This window comes from Anguilla rostrata, chromosome 17 (assembly GCF_018555375.3).
Source record: "Anguilla rostrata isolate EN2019 chromosome 17, ASM1855537v3, whole genome shotgun sequence".
In the NCBI taxonomy this organism is placed as follows: Eukaryota; Metazoa; Chordata; class Actinopteri; order Anguilliformes; family Anguillidae; genus Anguilla; species Anguilla rostrata.
Window position 1 is genome coordinate 16460845 of NC_057949.1, and position 12636 is coordinate 16473480.

The 12636-nt window shown below is 42.7% G+C and overlaps 1 protein-coding gene across 2 annotated transcripts in view; it reads left to right on the forward strand.

Annotated features, from left to right (window-relative positions):
- Positions 1-11999, forward strand: part of pyya (peptide YYa) — a 41550-nt gene extending 29551 nt beyond the window's left edge. Inside the window, exons 2-5 of one of the 2 annotated variants that reach the window (XM_064314570.1) lie at positions 4619-4832; positions 6126-6313; positions 10729-10809; positions 11567-11999. In XM_064314570.1, coding sequence (XP_064170640.1) covers positions 6126-6313; positions 10729-10809; positions 11567-11591 — 294 coding nt within the window. In that variant the 5' untranslated portion in view covers positions 4619-4832 and the 3' untranslated portion in view covers positions 11592-11999. The remainder of the gene's footprint in view (positions 1-4618; positions 4833-6125; positions 6314-10728; positions 10810-11566) is intronic. The other variant, XM_064314569.1, reaches the window with a different exon arrangement.
- Positions 12000-12636: the final 637 nt, after the last annotated feature.

The following is a 12636-nucleotide window of genomic DNA, read 5'->3' on the forward strand; positions in this document are numbered from 1 at the left end:
TAAGGGGCAGATAGGGGCAGGTCCATGGGCTCGCAGTCTACAGGCATAGAAGAAAGAACAGAGGAACCTGGGTAAAGGAGTGACGGGTGACTGTCACGGGGAGTGACGCAGGTGGGGTGAATCCCCTTAGGAGTCCGAGCGACGAGACCTTTAATTCCCTTCTTGACCGCAGTTGTTCCTTGTTTCTCCACCATCCTAGATATTAGTAGTACAGAAACCCTCTACTTAACAGAATTTGATTGAGGACTTTATATATATTTTTAAATGATTGATATTGTACATTACAGCTGAAACTTCAGATTGAGTTCAGGCAGCAGAACAAAGGGTAACACTGTCCAACATAAATTTCACATTGAAATCAGCTAATTGTATGTATTATATATGTGGGACAGTTTTGCGGGTCTTGTAGTAAAAGCAGAGGGCCTCTGTGTTTTGAAGCCCGTTCTTGACATGTCGCTGGGTAGTGTCCCGACAGCTGGCAGAGTGATGATGGCCGACTGGAGCGCCCTGATGTATGTTCCTCTGGGAGCTTTCCCTCCAGGGACAATCGCTCAGTCCGACATTACCGTTATTGCTACATTAGTAAGTCAACAATGCAAATCAAAAACACCACAGCTCAGTCTCAAGATGTCTTCAGGTCCTCGAGGCAACCAGTGTGCACACAATTTAAGCTCAGTCAAAATGGCCACCCTTGTAAGATTTGCACACATACACACACAAAGTGAAGGAAAATGCACATCTCTAAAGGGCGGTGTGCTTCTTTATCTTTCTCAGTAATGATGTAACGAGAACCTTCCGTGATGGCGGTTTATCCTCATTTTCTGCCGCTTACTCGCCACTTCTTGAATAACCTTGGGCGTTGGGTCTTCTATCCTTTGAGATGACATTTTTGCTCATTTTGATCAACCAGAATTACCTTCCATGAACAAACTTTATGGAAGATAATTGTGTCATCATACCTCTTTTTACCTCCTTGTATCCTGGTCATAAATCCTGAGCATAAAAGAAATCGCCCAGCTCGTTATACTTTCACACTTAAATCCTGTGAAACCACATTAGCGATTAAGTGAAATTTGATTTCCCCCCAATAATTGCCCTTCCTCGCGCAGAGGGCATAAGTCGATCCGTTCAATTTGATTGCTCTGATTACAAATGGAAGCAATTAGAACGGCGGTCCGAAGCACCAACCCCTTATTCGCTTTTGGGATAAGTAGACTTCTGATTTGCAACAACCCCATCCCATTTTATTTTTCCTACATCGTTCCGTATTTATGTGTAATTAATGGTATATGATTAATTTCTTTGTCATTTTCTCTCGCCCCCGCCGCTGAGTGAGCGCGAAGACTTTAATAAACTCGGTGGTGAGCAGAGTAGGGGGCACTGCATTGTTACGCGCCTGCATTTCTGAAACAGTGGAACCAAGCCATTGGTAACACATGGGACGCGCAGAATTCTAATTTATTGATTGAAATATTACTCCATTTGTTCCCAAGGCTGTGTAGTCATTCGAGCCGAATGCGTGTTACTGACAAGAAGAATCACTAACAAATAATTCCAGGGTTGTGTACATCCAAAACACTCTGCTGGCTACAGTTGTTTTTCGCCCTCGGACCAGCAAAACAATTCCGCCATTGTGTCGTTTTCATAACGGCTATTTCGCCTTGGGCTTGGCTAGGATCAGACAGGGTCGAAATTACCATGAAGTATGTCTGAGCCGACACCTTTATTCGTTTTTTTCCCCTCCAAGCCCCAAAGAGTCGACGGAAAATCGAATAGCCACTGACTCTTGGCTATAATAGGAGTCTATGACAGCAATGCCCAGTTACCTGGAGAGCAAAATAAAAAAACTAATTTTTTAAAATTATATTCTCTGTATACATTAATCTCAGTTATCAAATAACGAGCGTCTTCTATTGAAAGAAACATCAGTACCAAAAATGCGCAAAAATGTCTTTTTTCACCGTCGTCTCCGTCACTCGCCTGTCAACTACATAGCCGCTGAAAGAGATGGAAATTACTCTGCACTTTTCAGATTGGAAGAGAAATGTCAGATTGCTTCAGTCTGCACGGGACAAGCAGGCCACGCCAATCAATGAATCGACTATTAATGCATTTTTTCCCCTCACTGTGGGTGGAATAGATTCGGATTTAATATCGCTTGTCGGTCTAATTCGGTGAGAATGATTTCCCTTTACCCCATTAATGAAGTCAGACTTCAAGAAATGTGTCGCCATTTATGTGATTAATATTATTAAACAGCTGTGTGTGTGTGTCGGGGGTGTGTGTGTGTGTGGGGGGGGGGGGTGTCTTGACCATTTCTTCATACAGTCTTTCAAGATCCTTCACTTGTAGACTGCCTTTTTCAAATCAAACCGAAAATTTCGGGCCCAAACCTGGAGACTGACAAGGTTTTTGTAAAACTGTTACTTTCTGATCAGTTTATCATTTCTTGGAACATTTTTATATGTAATGGAAATATAATATTTGCTGAAATATCCATTTGTGTCCAGGTTTGAACTATCTATACGTGTGATCTATCCTTTCATTCTTAATGCAGTTATAAATCTGAACTGTCTCGCATTGCTGTCGATGGCCTTTAAAAATTCAACGGAAAGGTTGATTTGCATTTCATTATTACCTGTTGCAGGCAAAATGCAGCATGTGGTTTATGATGTCATCTAGCGGTTTTTATGAAGAACTGCACTCTTGTGAAAATAATGTATGTACAATTAGAGCAATAGAAATGTATTTATTTCAGTATTTGTAAGCAAATGAATCGACAAATATAATTTGTGCAAACTGTGTTCTGCTATAAGAAAATTATTACTTTATTATTATTATTATTTTGAATAATCACGTGGTCGTCATTGCAGAAGTGTAAGATCAAGAGTACGTTCGAAATACATGCCAGATTTGTGGTGCCTTTGCTGAATGCCAATTTGGGCTCGGTTACACTGTAATTTTTTTAACTACATATAAAATTCGGTGTGATTAGGTGACATCTAAATGTACCAAATAAAGATAAAATATACTGTACAGTAACTTTGAGGAGCATAACATTGTTGACATGCATATTCCAGTTGACTCAATTGCATATGACTAAAGGAAATGTTCTGGAATTTCGATGTAAATACATTTTTATAGCAAACATGGCGTCATCTTGGGTTCCCAAGATAAATGAGGATTGGTCATATTTTCTTTTCTTGGTGGGTTGGAGGAGGTGTAATGCATGACAACTTAACTGACTAAACGAACTTGATATCACAAGATCGGCAGTGTCATCTGTAAAATACAGTGTAAAAACATTTCACTCACAGAATTTGTCATAAACAGACGGGAAAACAAGGCAGGATGTTGTAAACTTTTGTACAAATTATTGTAGAACGTATTAACCCTTAGTTTAAAGTTTAAGTTGATCATATGTAATTGCAATATTACGACATGTCACACAATACAATACACACTTTAGAAGAAATGACAGCACAATGTCTAAGATAGGCTGAGGGGAACAGGGCATAACATCAATGATAAATATATGGCGGAGTAAGTGTTACAAACCATACACCTGGTTTTGTTAGAAGTGTAGAGAAGCCGAAAGTCACAAAATGGCTTTCGGATTTTCTTAAACATTGTGAGACAGTAATAGCATCTGGGACATGACAGTGAGCTGTATGAAATATTGTTTAATCAGAATATAACATTCAGGGCAAAAGTTAGAACTGCATTTGCAGGGTGAGTACAAAACAGTATGGTCTTCTGGTGGTCTGAATGCGTGTCATTTATTTGGTTTGAAAGACTGCAACAATTATGTGCGTTAATAAGAACATTAATCTGTGATCATGAATCGCATCGACTGTCATTAGCAGAAAACGTTCAGAAATTGAGAGATATTTTCTTATTTTCATATTCACTATTCAAAGCATGATATCCGGAGTTCTTCGGATGTGCAGAACTAAGAAAATATAATGGTAACCGACAGGAAAAGCATCGCTTAGCAGTAGTTACATATACTGTCCACGCATACGCAATACTAGTTACTGATTCAAACGTGCACTGATAAAATATCCACATGCAGGATTTGATGGCATGGTTTCACGTTTAAAGAGCAGATGTATTAATTTTGTTCGAAACTCCTCAAATTGACAATAAATAATTATGCTATGATGTAGCCGTGTCCTCTAATAAGAGGTGAATTATATGAATAAATAAATTACTTTTAATAAACTAGGCAACCGAACAACGCCTGTCCTATAGTTGAAAATGAATCCGGGGACAACGTCGACAAATATGTTCCTGAATTGAATGCCATGTAGTACCTTTTCCCCTTGGGCAATAAAGACAAAAGTGGTCAGATTTACAGTGATGGAGTAGGTTAGTCAGACACCACAGTTGGATGACAAACCGGCTTATCTATCAAATAAGGCCTGTGGAACATTATGGAGTTTATAGATATGTCATGAGATTTTTTTTAAAGTATTGCGGTAATTGCGCTTTTTGGTTTTTGAACGCGTTATGCACATACAATTTCCTGTGTGCATTGCATTGCTAAGATACTGTATTACTCATCAGGTGACGAGTCCTCTCCTGTCAACCCCCCCCCCCCCCCTCATCTACGAAGGGAGGGATTGTCACCCTGTTCTCATGTCCTCTTCTGGGTCTCTGCGAGATAGCAGCGGGTATATAAACCCCCAAGGCTGAAGAGAGAGGACAGAGACTAGCGTTTGGAAGACCGACGAGAATAAAAAGGCGACATCGAAGCAATAGAATCAAGACAGCGAGAAAACCAACACCTGTTTTACAAAACACCTGTAGCGCAAATCCTGCTTCCAAAAGTAAGTAAATGGTTGATTATATTTAATTCGTTATTTTTTTAATATAATTTCAGTTATGACTTTAACTAATAATACAATTCTAATACAGTCAAATATGAGTTATAATGACGCGTCGTGTCGCAGTTTTGAACTTTCTGCACTTTGCGGCTAAACTAACCAAAATCAAAAGGTGAAATTTGTCCGGATCTTATAAATTGAAAATGTCAAATATCAGTAGTCAGAGACTGACTTGGCCGAAGAGAACCGTTCCTTTTGATAAAGGCTGTACCTCTACCACACAACCTCGTGTAAATGGAGAAAGCGGTTGTTGTGCGTAATCGAAATCAGCACCATGGAGAGCTCCACTGGGCTGACTATCCCGTTCAACCCAGGAAAGCCGAAGTTACTCACAGTTCCCCCCGGCGATCACGCTTTAGCTTGGCAGAAATACGAAGTTCTCAATTACAAGTACTTAGTTATTTCTGCTTATATTTGCAAGATGCATCTCGTCACGTTTGGCACTTTTGAATTTGATTAACCTCGGAGCGTTTTTTGAAACTCAATAGTGGCACTTACTGGGATTAGTGATTCGGCATCATGTCTTTTGTGGTCGGCATTTCGACTAGAATGTGTTATTTTAATCTTTGAAAGCGTATTATCAGCGTCTAATTGTGTCAGTTAGCTGAAATATGACACTTAAATCCAATGAACAGATCCCCAAATCTGGGAAATCGTATTCGGCATCACATCTTAGTGCATCCTTCCTTCAGCGTTTTGACTTGGCGTTATAAAAGCAGTATCATTCCATCATCAAAACTCATCTCGCACTATGTATTTAACAGCTTATTTCAGTTAAAGAATTTAGTGTATAGGCTACCTCATAGTATTATATATAGTATTATATTGTAGGCTACTACCTATGAGCCTTTTATAGTTCATACAGGAAATTGAATTGATTGAATATTGTACATACTAAGTACAATATTCAATCAATTCAATTTCCTGTATGAACTGTTCTGTTGAGCCGATTTTCTCGTACTTGGAATGTATCACTAAAAAGTTGCAAAAGTTCCGTTGTTGCGTCGATGAGTGAAGGATTGTCGGCGCAACAGGTGGACAGTGAACGTTTTTATTTGTCTATCCTGAATTGTTGACTAGTTTAACAAAACTGTGGACAGTAGAGGTTTCATATAGAGTTTTCACAGCACTTCGTTGCATTATAATTTATCTTAGCACACCTACTTGTAGCAGATTCTCAATTGGTGATGGACTAACAATCGTTTAACGTACATATTGCCATTGCTCTCACTGTAGATGGCCGTAGTGCTGAAACCCTGGACCGTCCTTGTTGCCCTTGTCCTGTGCTTGTTGGTGTGTTTGGGCACCTTCGTTGATGCCTACCCGCCCAAACCGGAGAACCCCGGAGAGGACGCTTCCCCCGAGGAGCAGGCTAAATATTACACTGCGCTCAGACACTACATCAACCTCATCACGAGACAGAGGTAAGAAAAGCCTTTTCCTCTCTCTAAATTCTCTGATGGACCTCTCGCATCATATTCATATTTTTCTGATGTAAAATATTCTTGTTTATATTACTGTTTAAAGGTCGCATTTGGCGGATGCGCAATTTATTTATAAAGAGCAAAAAATCCTCGCAGTCGCAAGAATATTGAATACATTTTGTTTGCATACTAATATCACTGACAATAAAATGAACAGTTCTTCGTGTTTAACCAAACTTACGAGCGTCACGCGGTCTAATTTTCGCTATTCATAATTCATTAATTGTTTCTTCGTTGATTATTGACAATGTTCCCATGACAATGGTCAATTAATGAAAACCTATTCCGTAAACATCTTGAGGAAAAATAAAAGGATTAAGACATCTAATTAGGGTAGAATCTAACATTTGGGTTGTGACCTAATATATATTGGCATCTTTCTAGCATTACATTTCATTGATGAACGAGGTTAAAATAAATGTCCACATAGGAGTTCTTTTTTAACATATTTTCTCAAAAACCTTGTAGTTTTTTATATACATTGTGTAGGCAGTAAAGTGGAGTTTTCCGGTATACTCACTAAAGTCGCCACATGCACTGCTACAAATAAAAACGTCTCTCCGTACTTTATATATACGAAGGACTAAATCTGGATGGATAAGAGGCTTGAACGCAAGTGTACTGAATCTAATGAAGAGTAGCTAGGAACTAGGTGTGCATGCTACCATACCCCCAAAAAATACAAGGGAGAAATGCATAATATTGTGTTATGTAATACGTAATACATTCAGTATGCTGTAGTTTGTTTTAATTTCTACCAGCTAAACTGCAGAACTGCATCACAGTGCAAATGTTTCTGCCCGTGTGAGACCTGTTTGCTGTTGGGGTTGGTATGTGACTCAATGAATTCCGTCTCTCTCTCACTACATTTCCAGAGCCATTGCTAAGAAAGGCAACAGAATACAAAAGCCTTGTTCGTTTAAAGCAGGTGTGTCCAATCTTATCCATGAAGGGCCAGTGTGGGTGCAGCTTTTTGTTTTAGCTCAGCACTACGACATGCTCTCCTACTTATCCAGGTCTTGATGGAAGACCATGATCAGTTCATTCTTTGATTCAGGTGTCCTAGTGCTGGGCTAAAACAGAAACCTGCACCCACACCGGCCTGTTTCGGATAAGACTGGACACCCCTGATTTAAAGCATGTCTCGGTGGGGTGATGGGACACAGCGCCTGACGGGGGAATCCGTCCCACTTTCAGGCAGGGTGTCTGGAAGGAGGCGTCCTGTAACGAGGAGCGCTCCTCCTCACCCATTTGCAAATTGGCAGGAGAAGCGTGTGACGGGCACATCGATTTACTGCCATCAAGAAACTGAACAGGCAACAGCGCTGAAGCAGTAGCTATTAAGGGCAAGTGCTTGCAGAGAAGCCAGCTACTATTAGAGGCCTTATCGTGTCTTTATGGACATCTCTCCATCCCAGGGGACTGAGTAAACCTTCCAGGCCTTTCTATGGTGTCAGAGGTGTTAGATTTGGTCTTGGCTCATTAACTTTGTTTTCAGCTACCAGTGGGAGAGTACTGAAGAAGAAAATTGTCCTGGTACTATGATGACTATCCAGTCTATCCTATCAAAATGACTTGATTTTTTACCCAGAATTCCTCCCGTCACTGGCTTCACATTCAGACCGATCGTGTCTCGGCTGAGCAGCTTTCATTGTTGACGCGGAAATGTAGCTTTTTATAAATCTACGGCAGGGGGAGACGGAATGCATTGAGACAGTGTTCATTTGAGTGGAGCCACACGCCTACCCCAACAGCAAACAGCCACCCACAGGTCTAATACCTGACAGCTGTGGACCGGGGAACCGCCGGGAGAGCAATCATATCAAAACAGCTATTCACACCCCGTGAATACTGCATGAATAAAATGTCTTTCAAAATAAAACAACATTTAAATCCTGAAGTGTGTGGCCCTAAACGGCCACCTCGAGAGCTTATGCCATCAGCTGGTTCTACTTAAAGCGCCACCATTGTACCACCCACCTGGGTGATGCACAGCAGCCATTTTGTGCCAGAGTGCTCACCAAACATCAGCTGAGGTGAAGAGGGAGAGAACAATTTTTGCCAGTTAAAATGGATGACAATTTGGCGGCACTGGGGAACCCCGTTCTTTGTGATAAGTGCCATGGGATCTTTAATGGCGACAGTCAAGACCTCGGTTTAACGGCTCATCTGAAAGACAGAGTCACCTACAGCACAGCGTCCCCATCCCTGTGCTGGGTTTCATTTGACCAGAGGGAAGATCGCCCTCCACTGGCCCCCCAGTGCAACCGCTTCAAGCATCAAATGAGATTTCCCAGGACGTCCCAGAAGCATTGAGAATTTCTTCCTCAAGAAAAGAGCCACAGAAAATAATTAGAAGCATGTAGGAAGCATGTAGCGCCTGAAGGCCGGTAATCACTCCTCCATAGCGCCGTTGCTTGTAAGATCCGCTGGTGTCCTGCAGAGGATCGCGGGACGGGGGCTCCCATTTGTGTGAGCGCTCATTTTCGGGCGTTATCTAAAGGCCAGCAGGAAGGCAGTAAATATGATTAGCCTCCAGTCTGGACGGCAGAGTAGACTGATGGCCTGGGAGCAGATACCGGGAGGGAGACATTGTGGATGTGACCGTGCGCAGATAAGATCTCCAGGAAGCTCCATTAACAGAACCGAGAGAAACAGAGCCGCCTAATGGCATCATTTCCGCCAGCCTGAGGCTTCTCCCACACCGCCTGTGCCAGGCTTGATCACTCTGGTCATGAGTGTGTGTGTCTGTGGGTGTGTGTGTTGTCTGGGCGTGTTGAAGTTTCCTAGCACGTGAGGCTTGCACCTCTTGTTATCTGTTTGTGGCACCAAAGGGCCATCCACCTTGGGCCACAGTCCTCTTGTTAAAAAATAAGAAAGTGGTGCTTCAAATGTTGGCTCTGTGCTGGTATTCTCCAGCCCCAGCTTCACTTGGCCTGAAGCTGTGGGATTTGGCATGGCGAATGCCATGACTGTGCGCATGCTAATAATATCAGTTAGTGGGCTGGTGTCAGTTTATCACAAAAAAGATTCCTGAGTCTGATTAATCAGTGCAGGTATGGTCACATAAGGAAAGAGAGCAGTAAATTCCTATCCCTTCCCGAGCTGTAAATTCATATCCCCTCCAGAGCAGTAAATCCCTAACCCCTCCAGAGCAGTAGATTCCAATCCCCTCCAGAGCAGTGGATTCCAATCCCCTCCAGAGCAGTAAATCCCTAACCCCTCCAGAGCAGTATATTCCTATCCCCTTCAGAGAAGTAGATTCCTATCCCCTCCAGAGAAGTAGATTCCTATCCCCTCCAGAGAAGTAGATTCCTATCCCCTCCAGAGAAGTAGATTCCTATCCTCTCCTGAGCAGTACATCCCTATCCCCTTCAGAGAAGTAGATTCCTATCCCCTCCAGAGAAGTAGATTCCTATCCTCTCCTGAGCAGTACATCCCTATTCCCTCCAGAGCAGTAGATTTAAATCCCCTCCAGAGCAGTAGATTCCTATCCCCTCCAGATCAGTAGATTCTTATGCCCTCTGGATTAGCCTCAGACTGGTGAGCAGCTTCAGAGAGTAGACAGATTGGGTCAACAGGTTCTGTACCAGCCACTGTGTCTGCAAGTTGGAGAGTAATGTGTTGGTATCTTTCACACATCTGGAATATGAGTCAGTGTGGATGTAATGATCTACTGCAGATGTGTCAATAAAGACAGTTGTCTTATTAAGCTGCTTAGCTGCTCATGTACAGTGACCCTTCTCCTGCCGCTCGTCTCATGGTGTGAAGGTATTAACACAGGATCTTTGCTCTGCCTGTCCTGTGATGTCTTTTGAAATGACTCTGCCTCTGGTCTTCTCCAGGTGCCATTTGATCTCATGAGTTTTGTCTTTGCTACTGTAGTCCATCGAACTGCATCCTTTGCTTGCCTCTCATTTTCAAGCCTGTTCGAAGGATCAATGCCCCTCTTGTTTTTTTATTTTTTATTTTGTATTGATGCTTTTATTTTCTGAATCTTTCCCAAATTTCATTATTTTACACTTTTGTCTTGCCTGGGCACTAACATTGTCTTCATAATACTGCAGACTCTTTCTTTCTTTAGTTGACACCTTCCATTTGCTCCAGACACTGACCTATAGGAAGAAACTGAAGTGATGTAATATTTAGAAAATGAGGTAATGGCACTAACAATCTTTGAAGAAATGTTACATTCTCTCACTTCTTTGTGTCAAAGGTTTCACATTTTTAGTTAGCGCTATTTGAAGAATGGCAGCAGGTCACCCAAACGCCACAGAGTGACGTCGGAGGACTGATACGTCAGGTTCTCACGGCTGAGACTCGGTGGTGATCAGTCCTGCTTTTCTCCCCGACAGGTATGGCAAGAGGTCCTCCCCTGAGGGAGTGATGTCAGAGCTGCTGTTCGGAGACAACTCAGAGCACAACCAGAGATCAAGGTAAAATCACAGAAAGACATCAAAGAAAATCAAAGAATGGAAGACGCCCAGTCATGGGAGTGCAGAACCTGTAGATTATTAGTGTGGCCGGCATTGTCTGTTCTGATTGTAAAAAAACATCTGAAAGCTGGTTGGACAGCAGAGCTCCTCTCTGGGAATATGCAGCCTTTAATGCTGTCCAGGTAATATGTGATAGATGAAAAATGACATAATTGGTTTTTAGAGACTATATAGTCCGGCCAGCGTTGTCTGAATCAAAAAGCGATCAGTTTATTTCCTTTTCATGATTCCAAATCACAACAGCTCTGAGCAAATGGTATCAAAGCGGCAGAGCTTCTCTGTCTGTCTCGCAGCCTGCCTCGTCCGATTTTTCAGAGTTATTACAGCTCTCCAGTCCCGCCTCGGGCCTCTCTGGAGGACCGGGGTACGGGGGACCTGAGGAACAGGGCCGCCGGTGCGTTAATTGGAAAAGAGAGCAGCTCATGAATTTTTCACACTCTGTACAAAGCTGTGAGGGCTGCGGTCCCCCAGTACTGTGGCTCGTGCGAGGGAACCAATCGTCTCCTGGAGATGACTCACTCTGCGGGCGTCGCGGGGTCCCGGGGAATGTGGGCGTGTCTGAACTTCTCCTCACTCTGACGAAACGGTGCCAAGAGGGCCGGCGGCGGGTGCCCCGGAGGCGACCGCCGCGGCGTCCTGAGAAGGGTCAGCGCCTCGCCTGGCGCGGGTTTTAATGCGCGTTTCTCCCCTCCTGCAGATACGACGACTCCTACATGTGGTGATCCCCGTCCTGCCCCCACAACACCCCCCCAAACCCCCCCACCCCGATCCAGCATTCTGTTCCTGGTGACCCCTGTGCTGAGGGAGTCCACAGGTCGCCCCTGGCAACAGCTCCCGCTCAGCCAAATGACCATCAACGGACCAAGGCCTGCCACTCGACGCATGCAACCTCTCTTCTCTCTCTCGTTCTCTCCTTGGCCCCGCCCTCTCTCCTGCCTTCTCTCCAATCACTCTGCTTCCTCTCACACAAAGATAATTGTACATAATTTATTACTGAGTAATGATAGAAAACTAAATTGAAAAAAGATGAAATCTTCTGTTTAAAAAACACCATGTCAAAATAAGAATATTCTTTTTGTTTGTACTGTATAAATGCTTGTGTGCAATTAAAGTCTGATGGATGATTCAGACGGAGAGGCCTCTTGTTGTTGACTATAAGGAGTAATATTACCTACACACTGCTGTTCCCAAATGTGAGGTTTTATTGCCAGTAACGGATAGTGTTTTGACCAGTCTTCATCGTCTGAGGTGAAAATATATATAAGTTTGCCCATATATTTATGTATAGCACTTGTATTTTCATCCTGTGATTCAATGAACAGCATGTGAACTCACATTATTTTGAAACATGGGAGGTATGAGAATAATCATAGAAGTTTCCATACTAAATCTAGTAGAAAAGGCAGAATATGCATAAAATATTTGAGCCAATATTTAATTTGTTAAATATGTGATGAGTATTGAAATACATTTAATCCTGAATAAGAGGAGCCATTATGCTGTACTATATTTGGAGTTCCAGTGACAATGTGGCCCAATAAATGAATGATGGATCCCATACATGGGCAGATGGTTCCATACTGTAGTATAGCCCGCCCTCTTGTGGACATTGAACAGAATGACTGCTTTTGTTCATTCATGGAAGTCGGTGCTCCTACCCCATTTCTTTAATGCACAAGGTAACGACAGCAAATACACTGCCGGGAAAAATACTGTGAACGATGTTACGGCAATTACAGGACCTGTCTCCAGTCACCTAATCCTCTG